This window comes from Equus asinus, chromosome 2 (assembly GCF_041296235.1).
Source record: "Equus asinus isolate D_3611 breed Donkey chromosome 2, EquAss-T2T_v2, whole genome shotgun sequence".
NCBI lineage: Eukaryota > Metazoa > Chordata > Mammalia > Perissodactyla > Equidae > Equus > Equus asinus.
In genome coordinates, this window is record NC_091791.1 from 105,355,807 (window position 1) to 105,376,153 (window position 20,347).

At 47.8% G+C, this 20,347-nt stretch overlaps 1 protein-coding gene and 1 non-coding gene across 2 annotated transcripts in view; both read left to right on the forward strand.

Moving 5' to 3' along the window:
- ST8SIA2 (ST8 alpha-N-acetyl-neuraminide alpha-2,8-sialyltransferase 2) overlaps positions 1-20,347 on the forward strand; it is a 67,255-nt gene that overhangs the window by 12,537 nt on the left and 34,371 nt on the right. The window contains exon 2 of the mRNA XM_014842519.3: positions 19,194-19,256. Within this exon, the coding sequence (XP_014698005.2) occupies positions 19,194-19,256 (63 nt within the window). The remainder of the gene's footprint in view (positions 1-19,193; positions 19,257-20,347) is intronic.
- Positions 7,854-7,983, forward strand: LOC123283661 (small nucleolar RNA U109). The gene has a single exon (XR_006524337.1). It is a non-coding gene; the product is annotated as a small nucleolar RNA U109 (small nucleolar RNA).

A 20,347-nucleotide genomic window follows, 5' to 3' on the forward strand; every position in this document is an offset into this window, starting at 1 on the left:
GATAAAGAGATTAATAAGAGTCTGCAACCTCCTCTATGGTGAAGCATCGAGAAGGGTTTTTAACATCACTGCCGGTCTGGCTGGCTTAATGGTACCTAATCTTACCTTTTGAAGCTGGAACGTTTGGGAGTTGAGATCAAGTGAGATAAAATAAAGTAAAGTGTGTTGACTTCTGGATTTTCAGCCTTCATCAGAGTCCCATTGTGTAGTGTTGTTTTTATTTTCTGTCTTGGAAATAGGCTGAGATTAGCCACTGGAGAGGGTTGTTGGGCCTGGAGAAGGTTGTAGTATATTTACTTTTGGTCTTATTTTTTCATCTTCATGAGGTGAGGACCCATTTCCGTTCTGTTCGTCTCTGCACACCCAGTGCGTGGTACCTGCTAAATGCTCGATAACTATTTCTCAAATGCATAACCAGCACACACTGTCTGCCATGGGCCCGTCTGCTGGAAGAGTCAGGCTGTTGCCGATTAGAAACAGCAGCCTTATGAGGCACTCAGAATGCCCCCGGAGAAAAGCCTCAGGATGCCTCCCTGGGCCCTGGGTTCTGTGACGGTCACCGTGATCTTTGTGCAGACATCACAAAGCTGTGTGAGCAAAATGCATCTGATTCACTAGACACAGGTGCTTACAAGTGGAAAGGAAGAGAGAGTTAGAGTCGTGGTTACAGAGAAGAAAAGACAGCACACCAGGGACTGTCACTCTGGGAACTGCTAGACGCTGGTGACTTGCAAAGATGAACCCAGCACAGAAAAAGTGCTGGAGGAGCTTGTGGTCCGATCGGGGGGAGAGTTCTCGTGTGATCATGAGAAACGTGTCTGGAGAGAGTGAGAGTTCGGAGATCTGGGCTTTGGTTGTAGATCAGACCCCAGCAAGCCATCCCTAAGCTCTCTGGGCCTCAGTTTCCCCATCTGTGAAATGAGGGTTGGACGAACCCAAAGGTCTTCTCTGGTTCTAAAGTGTCACAACTGGGTGCCTCCCTCAATGAGTTCCCCTGTTGAATGGAGTCCAGACTCACTGGAAATAGCTAATGCTTTTGCTATGCCTCTAAATTCCTTGCCCTGAAATTTTAGAGCAGGGTAGTAAATAGGTGCTGATCTATTTTCACCTACCACCTGCTCTACTTTCTAAAGAAAAAAGAGAAGAGGAAGGCAACTAACATGCTGAGCATCTGCTCTGTGCCAGGCATCGCAGGAGACACTTTCACGTCTCTGTGAAACCTCTTGATAAACTTGCACGATAGGTTCAATAGCATCGTTCTCCCCCCACCTCTCAGCACCACTTGTAAAACCATCATATTACAGCAGGATTGGTGTTGCAGATAAATTATGCTCAATATATCATGTTGTAGAAAAGCACGTGAGTGTGTGTAATAAAACATAGAAAAGCTATTATCAGACGCAGCTAAATTGGGGGATTTGGGGAGCCTTCTTCCATCAGTTATTGGAAGGATTTATTATCACCAACAAACGTCTTGTGTGTGCAGTGTATCAGCATACTGGCAGTCCTTGTCCTCAGTGGTGAGCCCTGCCATGTAATAAAAACAAAAATGACAATATCGTGTTAATGGTACTGATGGTTCATACTGTAGGAGGTCCAAAGAGGGAGTCCCCACAAAGGGCTGGGGACAAGGAAGACTTTTTCTGGAGGAGGGAAGATCAGGGTGGGACTTGAAGGAAGGGTGCGAGGACTTAGCTGGACAAAGAATGAAGTTGGTGATCCAGATGGGGAGAATGGCTGGAGCCAAAGAAGGTCCGAGTGCTCAACAAGCAGCTCTTCCTGCCATCATGGCTCAGCTGGAGTGGAGGCTCCAGGAGCACCTGGAGGTGGAGGAAAATGAGGCAGGACAAAGGGGTCAGAGTCAGCCTGCCAGTCACCGAGGAACTCACACTTGATTTGGAGGTGGATTGCTTTGGTTTAACCTGGGGTCCAATGACCTCTAAAGAGTCTGTGATGAGTTTCAGGAGATCCATGAACCTATTGAAATGTTAAGCATTTTTCTGGGCAAAGGATCCATACATTTTTAAAGATTCTCAAAGGGATCCACAAAGCTGAAGAGGAGCTGAGATGGATAGTTGGGACCTTCGAAGTGTTTTGAACAGGAATGTGCAGACAATTTGTAAGTTGCTCAGAGCGGGGCAGGAGCTGGGGAGACCGCTCAGGTCATCTCCAGGAGCAGCACTGAGGGTCTGGGCTGGGGTGGCATCAGTGGAAAGGAGGAGAGAGTTAAGAGTCTTGGTTACAGAGAAGAAAAGATGGCACTCTGGGGACTGTCAGTGATGCCAGGGACAACGGCTGAACCCACTGTGGGTGTAGGAATCCTTAGGAGAAACTGTGTCTTATGGTCTGATGGTGAGTATGGTTTTAAGCGTGATGATTTTGAGAGGATGGAGTTCAACTATGTGGGAATGAAGACATTTGAATATCACTGAATGACTGATTATTGGAGGGTAGGGAAATAGGAGGCCAGCCTGCCTATTCCCCTTTATTTTCCAGGTACAGCAGAGAGGGCCCTGAAATGGGAAGGGACTTACCCATGGTCACCTAGATGGTGGACAACCATGGACCAATTCATACGAGAATGATATTTAGGAGGGAGGTCGGGGCTGGAGACGGAGATAGGAAGCCATTTGTGGGGAGAGGGTAGTTGAAGCCATGAGTGTAGATGAAACCCCTAAAGTAGCAGAGACCCCAGGAGCAAGCCTTGGTCTTTCCCCTTATTTAGAGAGTTGGAAGGAGAAACCAAGGTAGCAAAGGCCACAGAGAAGGACGGTCAAGGAGGCGAGAGGAGAACCGAGGGACCAAAGCCGTGAGCAAGAGAGGCAAGTGCTCCTGGCAGAAGGACCATAGGGATGAGGATGCTCAAGCCTACTGGGCTGGGGCATCAGCGGGTTCCTGGTGACCTGTGAGAGACCTCTTCCCTTAGAGCCAGGAGGTGATGCGAGATTTCAGAGAGATCACTGATGAAAGGGGGCCACAGTTACAACTTGGTCTTGCTAGAGGTTTGAGAAGGAAAGAGAAGCAGCTTAGGGATGGAGAGCAGGCAAGAGGAGAACGTTTTTACCAATAAAAGAGTGTATTTATCAAAATAAGATAAAGAAACAATGAGGGGAGGGAGGAAAGGGGAGGCGGTTATGTGAGAAAGCCACAATCTTGAGGTGGAAATGGGACCAATAAACAGAGGTGGGGAGGGGAAGAGGAGGGATGAAGACTCAGAGACCATCTTCTGGGGTGAGGAGGGCCGAGAAACATCAATTTTAAAGGAGGAAAGACAGGCATCCCTTCGCCCATCTTCCTTCCTTCAGGGCCTGGCCTGAGCCGACTTCTCTTCCTGACACTCTTCCCACAGCCCTTTGCGAGGCTGGCCCTCCCTCGTATTTTAGGTTAAACAGCTCCCCCCTGTCCACCCTCGAGGGTCCCCTCCGTCTGTAATCCTCTATCACCGCTTCTTCTCTGTTTTCTTCTTGGCGCCTCCCGATGCATGGATAGGTGTTTATGACTCTGTTCCTTTGCTGGGGTATCATCTTTCTTGTTTGCGTATGTGTGTGAGTGTTTCCTGTCTCCAAGTTTAGATTCTAAGCACCTTCAGACTGGGGACCATCTGTCTCCATCCCCACTGTCACCCCAGAGCCCAGCTCAGGTACTGTCATGCCATAGGTGCTCAATAAATGCATGTTAATTGGAAGAAAATGACGGGAAGGCAGAGGAATGCATCTGTGACCTACTCCGTCTTCTCAGAAGAGTTTTAATAAGAACAATAATGAAAATAAAATAAGAATAGCGTCTGCCGGGCTGTTGAGATGTGTTCACGATCTCTATTACTCTCGACAGTTCACTCATTCTATGGAGTGAGGAAGCTCGGTTATAAATACTCCACTAGCGAAGGTGGAACTAGGGATCACACCAAAGCCTGTGTTCTTTTTCGCTATCTCATTTTTTGACAGTATTAGATCAAAGAGGCATTTCTGGCAAGAAAACAGAGAGGCTAGATCCGTTTCTCCCACCCCCTCTGCCAAGTGGTGGGTAGGTTCTGCGCATCCTCTCCCCACTCCTGCCCGAATTTCCCCATTCTGGACGTGCCTGTGCGGAGCCCTGCATATGCCAGGGTATTTTACAAGAGGAGATGTCTAGGGAAATGACTAAATTTCCCATTCACTTGTCAGTCCACTCTGGTCATGTGGAGAAGACGGCAGGTAAAGAATTCTCTTTGCCTCTGGATTATTCGAAACCCCAAGGAGAGGCAGGCTCTCCCCACTTACCCCTAGCTTCTTTCCTGGCATTTTCTGCAGGAACTCAATGGCGGGAGAAGTGGGGAGAAGGTGAGGCTCTGAGGCTGCCCCGATACAAAGCCCACAGTGACACCTTGAGCCATTGTCCCCAGAGCCACCAGCCAAGACCCTGGAGGCAGACAGGCCTGTGAGTATGGTGCCCCCTCAGGCCCCAGCCCACCCTGGGGCCCTGGACTGAGGCTCAGAGCAGGAGGGAAAGCGAAGGAGAGGCTGTCTGTTAAGTCCATCTTCGCACCTCTCACTTGTGCGTGTTTCCAGCAGAAACCAGGCTCCCAGCCTTCTGCACAACCTGAACTTCCTGAAAAGCTTCTGGAAACATTCAAAGCATTAGGGCCAAACCCTCCTAGAATGAGAGGGTAAGAATCAAGTCAGATGGGACAACCCCAGGCCCCTGTGCACATTCCCTTTGTCCTGACTTGGCTTCGTACCTCCTCCTCTTAGCTCTGCCGGGTGACGTTTCGGGTGTTTGTCTGGAGTCAGGTGTAGTGTCCCAGGTACGATGACCATCTGGCCCTGCTCTTGGCTTCTCTTCTGGGTTGGCTCCTGTTACACTAAGCTCCAGTTTTGGCTCAGCTCAGGCTCTGACCCCTACCCCACCCCTTGCCCCAAGTTCCCAATTTGGTGACAATCTGTCAGATAGAGCCTGGCTCAAACCCAGCCTCCAGCCCCCTCCTCGCTGTACATTCTTGGATAGGATGCTTTACTCTCTAAGCAAGATGGGAATAATAAAAAACGCCAACCTCGTAGGGTTGTGATGGAGGTGAAAGGAGAAAATCCGCAGCAAGGGCTTGCCCCGTGATTGCCGTGTGCTGAGTACCCAGGCAGTGTTAACTGTGGTGATGAGCACTCCTCTTGGCTCTGTCCATCCCAGCAGTCCCTCCCAAGTCCCCTTTCAGGCACTCGATTCTAGCATCCACCTGCACACAGCATTGGGAGCCGCCATCCTCCCTATGCCCATCCCCACTCTACCCTCCACCTACTACAAGCTACAGTGACATTTGTTGAGTGAAGTCATTTTCCATGCCCTAAATCAACAGGGCTGGGGTTCATTTTCTTCCACCCTGAGCACCATCTCTGGGATTTTCTCCGAGGCAATCAGGAGTTGGCTCACGGGAGGACCCAGCCTCCATCCCCGATTTCTCCCCAGAACCTTGAACTCCTACAGAACACGGAGTGGGGCTTGGGGATAGAGGCCACCACTGACACCCGAAGACACTGGGGCTGAGTATCCTTCCAGAGGCAGGGCTGGCTTCATCCTATCAATCTATTCTATCAGTTGGTGATTCAATCAGCAAGCCCTAGACAGCAGCCTCACATCGTGTCATAGGTGTCACCTCTCAAATTTCCTTTGCCAGCACTTTCATCTTCTCAGCATTGCCGGGGGAAAGAACTGTGCTCCTGTATGTTCCTCTTCTGCTTGTGGTTGACTTTATCCATAAGCATCTTGTCAGTTGTCACTGAGAAGGAGCAAGAAGCTAGTGCCCCCACCACTCCTTGCATACCCTCAGGTCCTGCTGGCTTGCTGTACCTGGCATAAGAGGGGCTTCTGAGTCAGGGAAGTTCATGGAGAAGGTGACGTGAGCTGAGTTTTGCTGCCTGAGTAGGAGTGAGTCTAGTGATCTCAAACTCAAATGCCTTCAGGGTCGGAGCAGGTCACAAAATAAATGAAACAGCCCAGTGTAAGACAATAGGGAGCGGTGTGGACTGTGGGAAAATGTAGTGTATATCCCCCAAAATATGAGGCACGGCCACTTAGCAACTCCACCAGTTACAATGATTCAGTGTTGCCAGATCTTCCAACTATTCAAAAGAAGCCAGAAATTCGAATATTTTATCATTTTTAAATATTGGCCTCTGATTCTAAAAAAGTTGAGCATATGCAAGCCCACCAAATACATATTCGGGCCAGATTTGACCTGGGGCTGGCAGTTCATAAACTCTGAATTAAGGAAATGAAAAATAGAATCAGGGATTCCTGAGAGAGAGCATCATGTTCAAAGACAGTCTTGTTGTGATCTGACTCACATTCCAGAAACCACCCTTTGCTTGGTGAGTTAGCTGGTGTATGTGTAGGAAGGTGGAAGAGGACAGAGAGGGCCAGCTCAGAAAGGGTCCTTTGTGCTGTGTTGAGGTGTCCGCACTTATTTTGAAAGCTATGGGGACCTGTGTGGGAACCCCGGAGAGTCTCAAGGAGGCCATGCCCCATTGCACTTGGCATTTCAGAAAGCTGGGTCCCACGTGGGAGGGGTTGGCAGACGGGAGATAAGGCAGAGGTCCCAGCAGTGCTCCTGAGTGAAGGCTCCTGCTCTCCTCAGGTGGTAAAATCTGAGGGCTGGGTGGTCTTGGAAGGGAGACCCTGGTGAGAGGGAGTGGGGAGTGTTGACACCACCCTGATTCTGAATAGCTTGGTGGGGTGCCATTCCCAGAGAGAACACTGGGAACGAGCGGGGCAGAGAGTGAGTTCTGGTCAGGTTTGAGGTCTGTGTGGAGGAATCCAGGATGTTCTATGGTTCTGGAGCCAGAAGTGAGGTGTGTCTGCAGGTACATCAGGGCGTCATCAGCATAGAGATGAACAATAGAAGTTGAAGTTTCACGAGGGCTCAGGGTGGGCTCTGAGCAGCCCCAGCATCAATGGGGAGGACAATTGAGGAAGGGCTGGGAGGAGGTAGGGGAAAGGTTCAAAGAAAACCTGGAGAAGTGTTGCCACTGATGGAGGAGGAGGGAGTCCACGGTCTAAGGGCTATTTTGAGGTCTTACTCAGTTCATCGGCAGAGCAGAGAGAACCGACCTGCTCAAGGACCAGGCCATACTGCAAGGGTCCAGCGTCCACACGAGAGTCCCATCTCTCCTGGGCCTCTGCTCCGGACGGCCCCTGGCACACCATCAGTGAGAGCAGCAGCAGCGAGGATCATGCTTCTGCCAGGATTAACACAATCCGTTTTCTTCCATCCACTGCTCCTGACCTCTCCCTAATGGACTGTGCTGTTGAAAGGGAACTTCCCCAGGACAGCTGTTCCAAGGGGCTCAGCAGAGTCCACACCCAGCAGTGGTTTGTTCTGATCCGGAGGGCAGTAGCCATCACCGTAACTAACAATGCCGCAGCTGACATCACGTCTGTCTGTGCTTCTCACTGTAGTCCCACAGCAGCACCCGCTTTGCAGAGAAGGACATCAAGACCAGGAGAGGCCTTGGGCTGCAAAGCTAGAACCCATCAGGAGCCAGAACTCCGGTCCTCTAACTGATGGTCCAGCCATCCTTCCAGATGACACGGACGCTCCACGACCAGTGACCGCTGGGCGGAGGGAGCGGGTGTTCATCCAGGACTGGGCAGGGTGGGGAAGGGACACATCAAACACCCGGAAGAAAGACGACTTCAAAGTCCTCCCCCACCAGGGTGCCCTCCAGGAGTTTTCTTGGGAAAAGGCTGCAGCTGACGTTAATGGGACGCTGTGTCTGAACGTGGGTCTATCAAGAAGTGAATGAAAGAAAGGGAAGAAAGGCTGGCTTAAGCCAGAGAGGCCTTTCAAGTCCCGGCGAGGTGAGCCAAGAGCAGAGCGCGGTCCGTTGGATGGGCGGTGCTCCTTCTCTTTAAAGAACACGGATTTATCCAGACCATGCGGCATGAATGAAATGAGTTTTCAGGGCTGACAACCTCTCAGTTAAGGTTTTGCGGCAGTATATTTCTAATACAATAAAAAAGGGAAAAACGACAGCCAAGGTTAACACTGTGTCTGCAGCAGGAGGCCCAGTGACTGTCAAAAGTGGACACTAAGTAACTGGCCCATGGAGGCACTATGGTTTGAATGCTTGTGTCCCTCCAGATTCACATGTTGGAGCCCTACTGCCCAATGAGATGGTAATTGGTGGTGGGGCCTTTAGGAAGTGATCAGGTCATGAGGGTGGAGCCCTCATGAATGGGATTAGCGCCCTCATAAAAGAGGCCCCACAGAAATCCCTGGCCCTTTCCACCAGGTGAGGACACAGTGAAAAGTCTGCAGCTCCCAAGAGGGCCGTCGCCCAACCATGTGGGCATCCTGATCTCGGACTTGCAGCCTCCAGAACGGTGAGCAATAAATTTCTGTTGATTATAAGCCACCCAGGCTGTGGTATTGTGTTCCAACAGCCCGAACAGACTAAGACAGGAGGATTGAGTGAATTTTCATATAAAACTGCTCCTAAGCATAGCTTTTAATGGCAGGATCACATTTATCCTTATCGATGTGGTGCAAGTGCAGGATCTAACTAGAATATTTTCCCCATTAGCTCACCAACTATCTCACAACTGCGTGTCGAGTAGCCTTTGCTTTCTCTTAATTCTCTGGCGCCACCTTGACTGTATGTTAAATCCTTACATGCAGCGGGCGAAGGGCGGGGTGCCAGGGGTCAGCTGTCTGCAGACGCACGAGGTTTGGCTACACACAGACCACCCTCTGCCAGTTTGTTCACTGGGTGCCCTGGGGCAAATCACTTAACCATTTTGGGCCTGAGGGCCCTATTTCTAAAACTGAGTAAGAAATACGAAAATTAAAATGCATCCGGTACAGTGCCTGGCACAAGATGGGCCTCAAACAAATGAAGTTGTTAATATTTTTCACTGGTCTTCGAATCTGCATCCCCTTCCTCGGGATGCGTTCTGTCAACACATGCGTCAGGGACAAGCATTGTCACCTGGGATGAAGGTATCATTCTTAAGGAGTAATTTTTATGGGAGGGAGGGAGGATGTTTCATTTGGGGGAAAAGTATATTCAGCAATATTTTGTATTTGGAAATTTTATAAAACTAGTATTTTGTAAGAGAAACTAAAAAGTATTGTCGGGTGTGAATACAGAGGAAAATTGAGATTTCTAATTGGGGGTACCGTCTGCCAGAAGAACAACAAGGATCAAGGAGGGAATTGATGCCGTTGCAAATGGGACCTTAGAGTGTTGAGAGAAGATGATTTAAAATAATGGATTTTCTGAGCCGGAAGGAATCTTAAAGATGCCTTGAGGACGCTAACCCATCTCTTCATTTGGGATCGTTCATCATGTCACTTCCCAGTAGCATAGTTCCTCCAGAGGGAGAAGGTCTGTCCAGGGCCACCCTGGGCCAGAACCAGGAAGCCCCTGCTGTACCTATCCAGGAAGGAGTAGGTGATGCCAGCGTCAGATGTTGATGGGGCTGGAATAAGATGAGGACTGAGAAATGTCCACTGCACGGTGTTCACACGAGAGCTCTTTTGATGGAGTGATGGGGACAGAAAGCAGACTGGAGTGGTACCAGGAGAGGATGAGGAATGAGGAAACAGAGACCGTTAGTGTAGACGAGACTTCAAAAATGTTTGCAAAGTGCTGGGGAGAGAGGGAAGTAGCTGAGGGGAATATGGAATTAAGGTTGGGTTGTTTAAATAAGATGAGAAAAGCAAATATATATATAAATGCTGGTGAGTGTGAGCCAGCAACGTGGCAGAGTAATTAGGAGCTGGGCTCCCAAGCCAGTCTGCTGAGTTAAAATCCCGGTGTCCCTACTTAGTAGCTATGTGTCCCTGGGCAAGTTTTTCACCTTCCCTGTGCCTCAGTTTCTTATGTAGAAATAGATAATCATTTCTGCCTCAGAGGGCTATTGCAAGGCTTAAATGAAGTGATATCAAATTTGTAGAAGAGAGCCTGGCATATACTAGGTCCAAAGTGAGTATGAGAATTATTACACAGGTGAAAGGAAGCTGCTGAGTATCTGGAAAAGAGAAGAAATAGTTAATGGAAGAAGGGTCTCGAAAGGCAGGAAGGGGTGCAATTCAGAGCACAGCTGGAGGTACTGGGTTTGGATCAGAGGATGCTGACTCCTCTGTTGTGACAAAGGACAGGAAAAGGCAGATTCCTTCCATTACAGGTATTCATTGACCCCTTCTGATGTCCAGGCACGGTCCTGGCACTGGGCACAGGAGTCAGCAAGGCCCACAGCTGCTCCATCAGGGAGCTCACATTCCAGGGCAGAGTCAGGCCAGGCATTTAATGCTTGAAGATGGTAATAGGAAGATGAAAGGAGATGGGGGTCCCAGAGGGTGGGGAGTAGGGAGGGCCACAGTGCGGGGAATAGCGAGCAGATGCTGTTTCAAATGGAATCATTAGGGGATGCCACTCTGAGAGGGTGACATTGGAGCCAAGATTTGAAGGAGAGGGGAGTGAACCATGGGAATATCCGTAGGAAAAACATTCCAGGGAGAGGGAACAGCCAGTGCAAAGGCCCTGGGCCTGGAGTTCGCCTGGAGGGTACTGGTAGGAGTGGTGGGGATGAGGCTGGGGTTTCTCTCTTTCCTCCCCAAGCCATGCTTCCAGGAGGCGGGCTCCTCTTCTCTACAGCAGAGGGACGCCTTCAGCTTTTTTGACTCGTCTATTCATTCAGCAATCTTCTCTAGAGCACATTTGATGAGCAGATGATACGCCCCCTCCCCCCCAGGGCAATACAGAGATGAGCATGACCCCAATCCTATGCTAGTTCCCCATCTGGGGGGCTGGTGGGGAAGCTGCAATGGCAGCTGAGTGAGGGAGCATCTTGCTGCAAGTGTGACAAGGACACTGAGGCAGGACAGCGGGCACTGGCTCACTGTAAAGGAGGACCTTCAGAATGGGGTGAGGGGACTCAGAAAAGGCTCTATTGCCATGAACACCTTACAGAAGACATCTTCTGTACTGACAGCTTTCACCACGTCCAGCTCAGCCAACAGCACGAATATCTATCGCCTCTGAGTTTTAAGTCCTTTGGTTTCTGGGTTTTTGAGTGGTTGGGATTTTGGAATGCAGCACTCTCTTAGAAGTCTCTGTATTATAAAGTCTGTCTCCTTTATAAGAAGGGTGTGGATTGGAGGCGTCCCACATGAATTCATAACCGCAGTTCATGGGTCTTCTCTGGTCGGTGCCTCCGTTTACTCAGAGAGTGTGTGGTTTGGACGATAAATTGCGTGGTCCCCCCTGCTTATGGGTGACAGTTTCATGATGAGAAAGGATCAGGAATGAGCATGATGGGAAATGCTTGGCATCCCAGTGACTCGATTACTTGCGTCGTGATGTGCAGGTGCCTCTAAGTCCTTGTCTATGAAGACTGGGGAAATTGGCTGGAACATAATCAAAGCCCTAAGTTCTCACGGATGTTTTCTGAAGTTGAGCAAACGGAAGAGCCAAGAGTGAGCTGGTTCCTTTTCATCTACCGATGGAAGCTGACTAACAAGCAAACGTTTGCTGAAATCAAAGCAAAAGGTAAACCAAATCAAGCTAATATTTAATGTGAAGGAAGAGAGGATGGCAGAGAAAGGAGCTGAGCAGTCGATGAGGAGAGCTGGGGGCCCGAAGAAAAGAGATGCTCATGAGCTTGCTGACTTAACCCTCCCCGTTGGCACCTACAGCACCCGCGGAAGCCCAAGAGTGGAGATTGCAATTGTCGTGGAAACACCATGGTCAAGGCTGAAACCCACACTGGTCTCTTCAGAGCTCTGTGCCCAGCAGTGCTTCAGAATCTGTGGGTTTCAAGAGCTTCGGTACAACAATAAGACTTGCCATATAGCAAAAGGTGTCTCAGAGACTGAGCACATCGGTAAAGCTATTAGGCCTGAGCTGATGAGCAAGAAGTTGAGTGGGTGGAATGGGAGGAGAGTAACAAACTGGTGACTGGCCTGGGTGGCACTAGGGATAAATCTAAACTTGGTGCAAACAGTGTACTAGAAGTTCCGCTTGCTGCCTGTAAAGCTGAAGGTGCTGAAAGGGGGCCCTCTGCACGGTCACACTGACTCCTGACTGCAATCCAGAGGTGACTGGCCAGCTCCAGCTTTCACTGTGATCCACGGAAGTTCTCACGCTCATAGTGAGCTGGCAGCACAGGAGTTCACGGTCCTGGCCGTTGGATCTCTGGCTTCAGGAAAGCTATGCTCATGGGAGCAGAAGCCTGCCTCAGCCAGAAGGATGCCATCAAGGAGAAATATGGCAAAGATGCCTCCCATGTGGAGGATGATGGGTGCTTTGCTCCTAACATCCTAGAGCAGGGGTCATTGAAGTATGGCTCACGGGTTCAATCTGGCCAGCTACCTGTGCTCGTGTGGCCCTCAAACCAAGATGATTTTGCATTTTTAAACGGTTGGGGAAAAAAATCGAAAGAAGTATACATTAAGTGCTTTACGATATGTTATGCACTGTTCTCAATCTTTGCTTTCCTTAACTCATGGAATCTTTACAACAACTCCATGAAGTAGGTGCTATTACTCATTTCATAGATGAGGAAACAAAAGGAAGCTTCTAGATAGGTTAAGTAGTAGTCAAAGATCACACAACTAATGATTAGTTCAGCTAGAATTCAGACCCAGGGACTCTAATCTCGGAGATTGTGCTGTTAACTTGCTTCCCCATATGAAAGTTCTCACACGCTGTAAGGGTAGATAGAGCATGAGTCCAAAAGAGAGATTCAGGGAACACGTCCCAGTGAGTCCATCAGAGGGAAGATAGTGTTTCAGAGAAGGAAGGGAAGGCTTTGTAGAAGAATGAGGCCACCTTTCTATCATGATGACAGGAACACTAACTTTGAACCTCACTTAAGTAAAATCTTATGCCCCGAAAGGAATTACATTCTTCTCATTAGTAGACCTAGTACCAAAAAATTGTACTTGATCATTATTATTATATTTTTAATTTCGCCAATAAGAAATTTGTGGAAATTTCTTTTCTCTCTTGTGGCTTAAGTAGCTTCATCTGCATAAGGCCTTTAATTTCTCCTCTTGGCCCGCAAAGCCTAAAATATTTGCTGTCTGGCCCTTTAAAAGAAAAGTTTGCCAACTCATAAGGATACAGAACCTTGGAGTTGCTGTGGAAGGTGATTGGGAAGGCTGGCTACACTTATAAGGTGGTGAGTGGCACAGATGCAGTAGCCTCTAGTTCTTAGAGCTTGGAAAGGATGACCTTGACCTTTGGGTCTCCTGATGACCCCAGCCGTTACATCACTCCTAACCATCTGGTGAATGGGTACAAATCATTCATCAGGGACTATCCAGTGGCATCTGCTGAAGACACCTTAGACCAGGATGACTGGACTCTTGGAAGAAGTTCTCCACTAGTTTCCAGGTGGTAGGGCATGGTCTCACAGTGACCAACCTGAAACGAATTACCAGGCCTATGGACAATGACTCCTGCAACTGCCTTCTGCTCAGAGTGAATCAGAGAGACCCTGTGATGGAGTCTCTTGAGGAGTTGAAACTGGCCCAGTCCAAAGGATGGAGTCCATATTTCCCACGGTGCTAGAGCGACTGAAGCTACTTTCAATGCCAGCCTCGTGGGGAGGATCTATCTGCACTGGATCAGTCTGGGCCGGGGCCCCCTTGCCCGTCTGAGCACTTGGCCAAGTGCAACTAGCTCCTCAGATGGAGGAGGAGATGGGCAGCAAATCTCAATTGCCAGCAACAAATGTGAGAAGTTCCTAATCGAGTAAGCTCTGGGCAGGAGAGCCCCTGAGCTGTTCAGACAGAGGAGCTGGTGAGACCTCTGCTCCTGTTCTGATCACAGGTGCTCAGGGCTCCACACAAACACGTGGGCGGGGCCCGTCCTTCCCCCATCTCTGTGGTGTTCCACCTCCTTAGAGCTGCCACATCCAAAACCAGGCTTCTTCTAGGTACATGGATTAACCTCCAAAACATTATACTAAATGAAAGAAGCCAGACACAAAAGGACAAATATTGTATGATTCCACTTACATAAAATACCTAGAATAGGCAAATTCATAGACATAGAAAGTAGAATAGAGGGTATCAGGGGCTGGAGGGAGGAGGGATTGGGGAGTTGTTGGTTAATGAGAATAGAGTTGCTGTTGGGGTGATGAAAAGTCCTGGACATAAATAGTGGTAATGGCTACACAACCTTGTGAATATACTTGATGCTGCTGAATTGTATACTTAAAAGGGGATAAAATGGAAATGTTATGTATATTTTATCACAAAACATAAAACAAAACAAAAATACCCTTGAACCCTGTTGGAAGCCCTAGCTGTGTTCATGTGACTGACCCCAAATCATCCTTCTCCTTGCTTTTTTCCCCACCGTGTGTCTGTCGGGCCATATATTTACGGTGTGTCCCTGGGGTGTCAGCAGGCAGCAGCTTTTATGCACAAATTAAAAACAAGCATTCAGCATCCTCCCAAAACTGTGAAGGAAGAGCCATCTGCAAATTCATGAATTGTCCTTTAGTTTAATCTTCTATTCTCGGGACTAATCAACTGTTTCAGTTGGATCCAGACTCTTAATTCAAGCTGTCAGCTCCTGAAAGTTCGCTTACTGAGCCTGACTCTCTAGTGAAAAACGGAGGACATGGGAGGTTGTAACATAACTCTTGAGATCCCAGTATGTGAACATTACCTTACCTATGAACAGCTGGGCTTGGGTGAAGGGGCCAAACAGAAATGCAGTTTTCAGGCTCGCTAATTGCTTTTCACTAAAGACGAACCCAACAGTGCATGGTGTTATTATTTTTAACATAGCATTTTTCTTTATTGTTTTAGTTTACTGTGCACACTCGATTTGGAGAGAATATCATGTCAGTGGTGGAAAGGAGATTGACATCCTCAAATGCAGAGCTTTAAAGTTGTCAACCTCTGTCGTCACTGTGGCTGAGAATACTTAGGGTCAAATGGACGGTGGTTATTACTAATATTATATCTTGTTCTATAGAGTTCTTTATAGTGTGCAAACTGCTTTCCCATATCTTTTCTCACTTGGATGACCTAAGCATCTATGTTTCTATGATTTCAGCATGTTGTGAATTATCTCTAGCAAATATTTTTCACCTGGTCGTCCTCTTCTGTCACTCAACCTAGCAGGTGTCCCCATCCACCATCACAAGGAGTATAAGCTTATTTTAACAACACTGGAGGTAAAACCTAAACAGAAAAAAAAAATCCCTTGTCAATTCACATGATTCATTTTGAGCCAGACGTCTGCCATCTGAATTTCTTTGAATGACCGTCTGCCCCATTCTATGGATGTCTGAGGGGTGAAACTGTCTTGTACTGGGGTAAATAATATGTACAAACACAGCGTGCAAACGGCAGGGAAGACTTTAAATAAGTCCCACGTAACATTGAAGTTGGCTTTGATTCACTGAGCCCCAGTTGGGCAAGGCACTGTGCAAGGCTAAGAAGGTGAACAGACAGGATCCCCACCCCGTTTTAATATATATTTTATTATTATTTAGGTATAATCAGGCCAGCAGATCAGGAGACGGCTGCCACTGTAAAGATTGTTATACTCCTTGCCACCGCACGCAGGGCCACATGGAGAAGCACCAGGTCGTTCAGGAGGCAGCAGGGGAGGGGGAATTGTGGGCAAGTGCCTTTATTGTGGTTTGTATGGGAAGGAAGGGTGAGGCAAGGCAGGCAGCCTTAGGGTTCCCTAGTTTGAATAATTTCAGCAGGTTCTGGGGCATAGGAGCTGTCCCTGGTTGTCCGGTCCTTGGCCCCAGGTGATAGTGGCCCAGAGTGTGAGACCCCAATAAAAGAGGTGGCAGGCACATAGGCTCTGGATTGGTTGGTTTGCATTCGAAAGGCAGACTCCCAGGCCAGTTGTTTACTGTCTCTAGGAGTTGGCTGACTCTGGAAGGGGCAGTCCCTCCAGGGTCAGCAAGGCCCCAGATGTCAAAGCATCAGCATACAGAGATAAAAGACATGGGTCATACACAGTCTCCAGGGGCTTCCATTCTAGGGTGGCGAGCAGCCAAGGAAACTGAAACCAGGACCAAATAAATCCCTAAGCCTTAGTTTCTTCAACTACAAGAGGAGGAGTTTAGACTATGTAAATGACAAGGTTTCCTTGGAGACTCCCGTCTGTGATCCCACGAAATAATTCAATATGAAAAGGAGGTGACAAATGCTATAACAGAACTGAGTGCTGTCAAGGAAAGGAGAAGGAAAAGGTGGTGAGACTTGAAAATCCGGATGGTTTTGAAGGGAGGCACAGGTGTTGGAGTTCGGGTTTGGCATGGAAAGGTGATGCAGGTGGGCTGGTTGGTGGATGATTCAGCTCCCCAGAGGCACCAGGCAGAAAACAAGAGAGAGAGCAGAGGTCTGAAATGGAGACACTTGCACTCCTCTGCCCCAGGGGACATTTGGCAATGTCTCAAGACATTTTTGACTGTCACACCCTGGGGGCTGGGGGCGGGCTGCTGCTAGCACAAAGTGGGTAGAGACCAGGGATGCTGCTAAAGATCCTACAGTGCCCAGACAACCTTCCCTGGACAGGAAAGGAATATCCTGCCCAAAATGTCAATAGGGCTGAGGCCTGGAAACCCTGAGTTAGAGGAAGGATTGGTAGGAAAAAGTACATGGATTTGTGGTGCCCAAGTTGGCAGGACGTCATGCTCCCCAAGACCTGGCCAGGAGGCAGGAGAAGAAACAGACAGTGGGAGACAGTTTGTTGCCAGGATTTGGTCTTCTCCAAGCCCCAGGTTACATTAAACCAGATAGATGCACAGATGTAGCACTCTTCTTACCCGGAGCCCTCTTGGATTTCACAAATGACACTGAGCAGAGTTTGTTGAGGTTTGCTTTTTGTATAAGCAGAGTTTTAAATTTTTATGCAGTCAAATCTGTCTACATTTTCTCTTATGATTACCTCTTACACCTCTGAATTTAAAAAGTTCTTCACATACATTCCTCATACCCCATCAAAGATTTGATAAATATTCTCTTCCATTTTCTTATCAATTTCTCATGGGTTGCCTTCTTTAAATATTTAACTGTTTAATTCAGTCTTTCCCAGAGGGTGGTGGAAGTATTCTTGGTGATAATATGATTTTAGAAATTCCATTGATAAAGATTTTGGTGTTAATGGCTTCGTGTTCTTTTCAAATGAGTATATAATCATGATATCAAACCTGTATTTTCACCGATGGCATTGCTTAGGATAAGAAGTTTTTAAAGATGAGGCAATTTTAAAACTTATATAGATAACAGAATGGGTGGTAAACAAAATACGGCCAGCTGGTGATAGCAATATGAGAATTACTGAAGTTTGGGAAACATTAAATCCGCTTGAAATTCACTTTGCTGTCTAGAGTAGGGTCACGCTCAACTGATTTCTCTCCGACTCACCTCCAAATGTTAACCAACTACTCCGGACTGTTTATTGAATTTCTCATTGATAATGATTTTTAAAAATCAATTCTTCTATGCAGCATTGCTAGACGATCTTTTTTGTGCCATTAACCTTTCATTAGTCTTGAGCTATTACCACACATTTAATTACTGTACTTGACTTACTATCCAGCCCCACAGGTCTTCCTTCTCCCCCAGGAGTGCTGATTTTGAGGACTGGGGTCAGGCTGGGGGGTTGTAAGAGGTCAGTGACATGTGGACAGCAGCACGCCCAGGAAAGCCCTTGGGGGTCTGACTGGAGTGGATTATGGTTCCAGGGCCAGAGCTGGCCAGATATTCCCAGACTCCTGAGTTCAAAGTGCCAGAGCTCCGCCATCCCAAGGGGAGACGAGGAGGGACGAAAAGGAAATGTTAGGCATTGGTTTCAACTGGGAAGAACCAATGATACTCTGCGTTATTAAGAACTAGACTGGGAGTGATAAAACCTGAGACCCGAAGGGGGACCTGGGACTGGGCCCTGGGGAGGCGGAGCGCGCTTCCTGTTGTCTGGTCGTCCGGCTGCGAGGTGGGAGAATACCGCCTATTGTCAAATAATGTTGAAAAGACATTTCAATCGATCAGAAAAAAGAATGTATATATGTTTACACACACACAATTTTATATCCAAATCATACTAATGTTAAAGAAAGCAGATAGAAAAATCCAGACTTAAAACCAGTGTGGAGATAGGCATTGATTTCCCCCAGAGAGTTCTCATTATATCCCAGGATTCCCTTACATACACAGCTTTCTCAGTGATTGTCATTGTTTCTCTGGAGTGCACCCACACCTGCACTGAAAGGCTAGATGGAACTTAAAAAAGTGAGAAAAATACGAAGAAATATCTCCTCAAACCACACATCCTATAAATCAGTGGAAAAAGATTATTTAATAAAAATAATTAGAGCCTCACACATACAACTTTTTAAAAACACACAGGGCACAAAGTGAGCTGGGTATCAGGGGCAGATCGATTCAACTGTCCCCTGTCCCCGTGTGATAGCAAAGCAGGCTGAAACTTCATGGCCTGACAGCCCAATCCGGAATGGAATTTGACAGAACTGAATGGGGGGTGGGGAGGGGGGTGTGGAAAGGGCCTTAGGATCCTTTTACTCCAAAAACTTGTCCTCCAGAGGAAGAAGCAAAGGACCCTATTACCCATCTCCTGCTCCCCCTCAAAGTGACACCACTTTATGTTATTTTTCCTGCCACCAAAAAGCAAATTCTTGTCACATTTGGCTGGAGGCAGTGTTGAGTCAATCTTGCTGCCTCTGTTGAACTTCTGGTGTCTCAAGTTTGGAGAAAGTGTGATGGACAACATCTTACCACAAGGGAGTGAAAGCAAGAGAAGACCAGGGGCAGATGCTGAGTCATGAGTCATGCTAGAGTAAATGCTGAGTCATGGCAGAGCAGATGCTGAGTCATGCTGAGGCAAGCTATCCTGTGGGATTAACCAGGGGAGATTAATCCCAAAGGGATTTGTCTCAAGACTCAAATGAGAGTCTCAAGTGGAAACCTTGGTGCGAATTGAAACAATGTTCATGTGGGAGGCAGAGGAGGATCTGGGAGGATCAAAGAGGATCTGCCTCCCTGTAAAATGCTTGGATTTGTGGCTGGGCTGGGATGTTGTCCATTCTGGAGAGGCCAGAATGAGATCTCATCCTCCCTCTGTAGTTCTCCAGGCGGGCTTCAGGATCTCCTGGTGATTGAAAAGGGCTTTTCGAAGAAGAGCTGGGTTTATAAATAATGCATTTCCTTTGTCTTGCAGGAATTCTGGAGGCAGAGGTACAATCAGATCGGCTGTGAACAGCTTACATAGCAAATCTAATAGGTTTGTAAATTAGATTTTGTGTTCATTTGTTTTTGCTGTAAGGCAGCTATTAATCTGCTTCTCCCCTTTCCTGGATGGTGCCCTTCTTACTTAGCAAATAGATCTGTTTCGTTTCACTTTGGCTTTGCATTTCCCTAATCACTTTTGGGGAGGAGCTGTCCATATGAGAGTCCATGAGATGGCCCGAGGTCTGGAGCCTGCAGAGACGGAAAACTCAGACGGGTGGCAGCGCTTTTCAGAAAACAGCCCACCCACTTTGAAGTGCTTGGGCCACCAATGAATTTATTCACAACTTGTATTTTTGCTGAGCAATGGAGACTCTGAAGGGAATCAGGACATGCACCCAATTTTGTTGTGGTAGATCTAAGCTTGTCCAGGTTAAGATGGAAAATAACTCAGGAACTTCACTGATACCTCATAAAAATATTTAGGGAGTCAACTCAGCAATGTTAAACTTGACTATTGAATGCACACTCTAAATTCTGAAAGAATGCTTCCTCCATGACAGTCCTTGGCCAGGGACAGCTCAATGCTGGAGAGGGAACAAATGCTTTGCAAGTCGACAGATCCAGGCTGACCACTGGCTGTGGTTGGACCATGTCTCTGAGTCCACCAGTGACAACCGCCCCATATCTCTGACCTAGTCTTATAGGCCGGAGTTTAAGGAGCAATGGAAGGGAGAAGAGAATGCCAAGTTGTTTGACATAAACAAAGGCTACTACTCAAAATGAAGGTCTTGTTTCACTTTCTTAATATCCTATTTTGGTCAGTCTGGGAAGGAGAGGTCCAAATTATTGAGAGTAGAGTCTGTTATTTGCCCTTCTATTTTTTTTTTTTTTAGGTCTCTTGACCATATGAGACCTGTCATGTATGTCCATTCCTGACCCTACATGACTGACTCAGTCATCACTGGCTGCCTCCTCTGTTTTTGACATCATGAGAGGGCATGATCTCCAATGACCTCTTAACCACCTTGGAACTACAAATGAAGCTTGCAGTGTGCCTGGTGAAATGCAGATAGATATGGCAGAAGTAAGAGAGGAAGCCATGTGGCCCCAAGCTCCTCTCTCTTCTAGTGGAAAGGTGCCCCC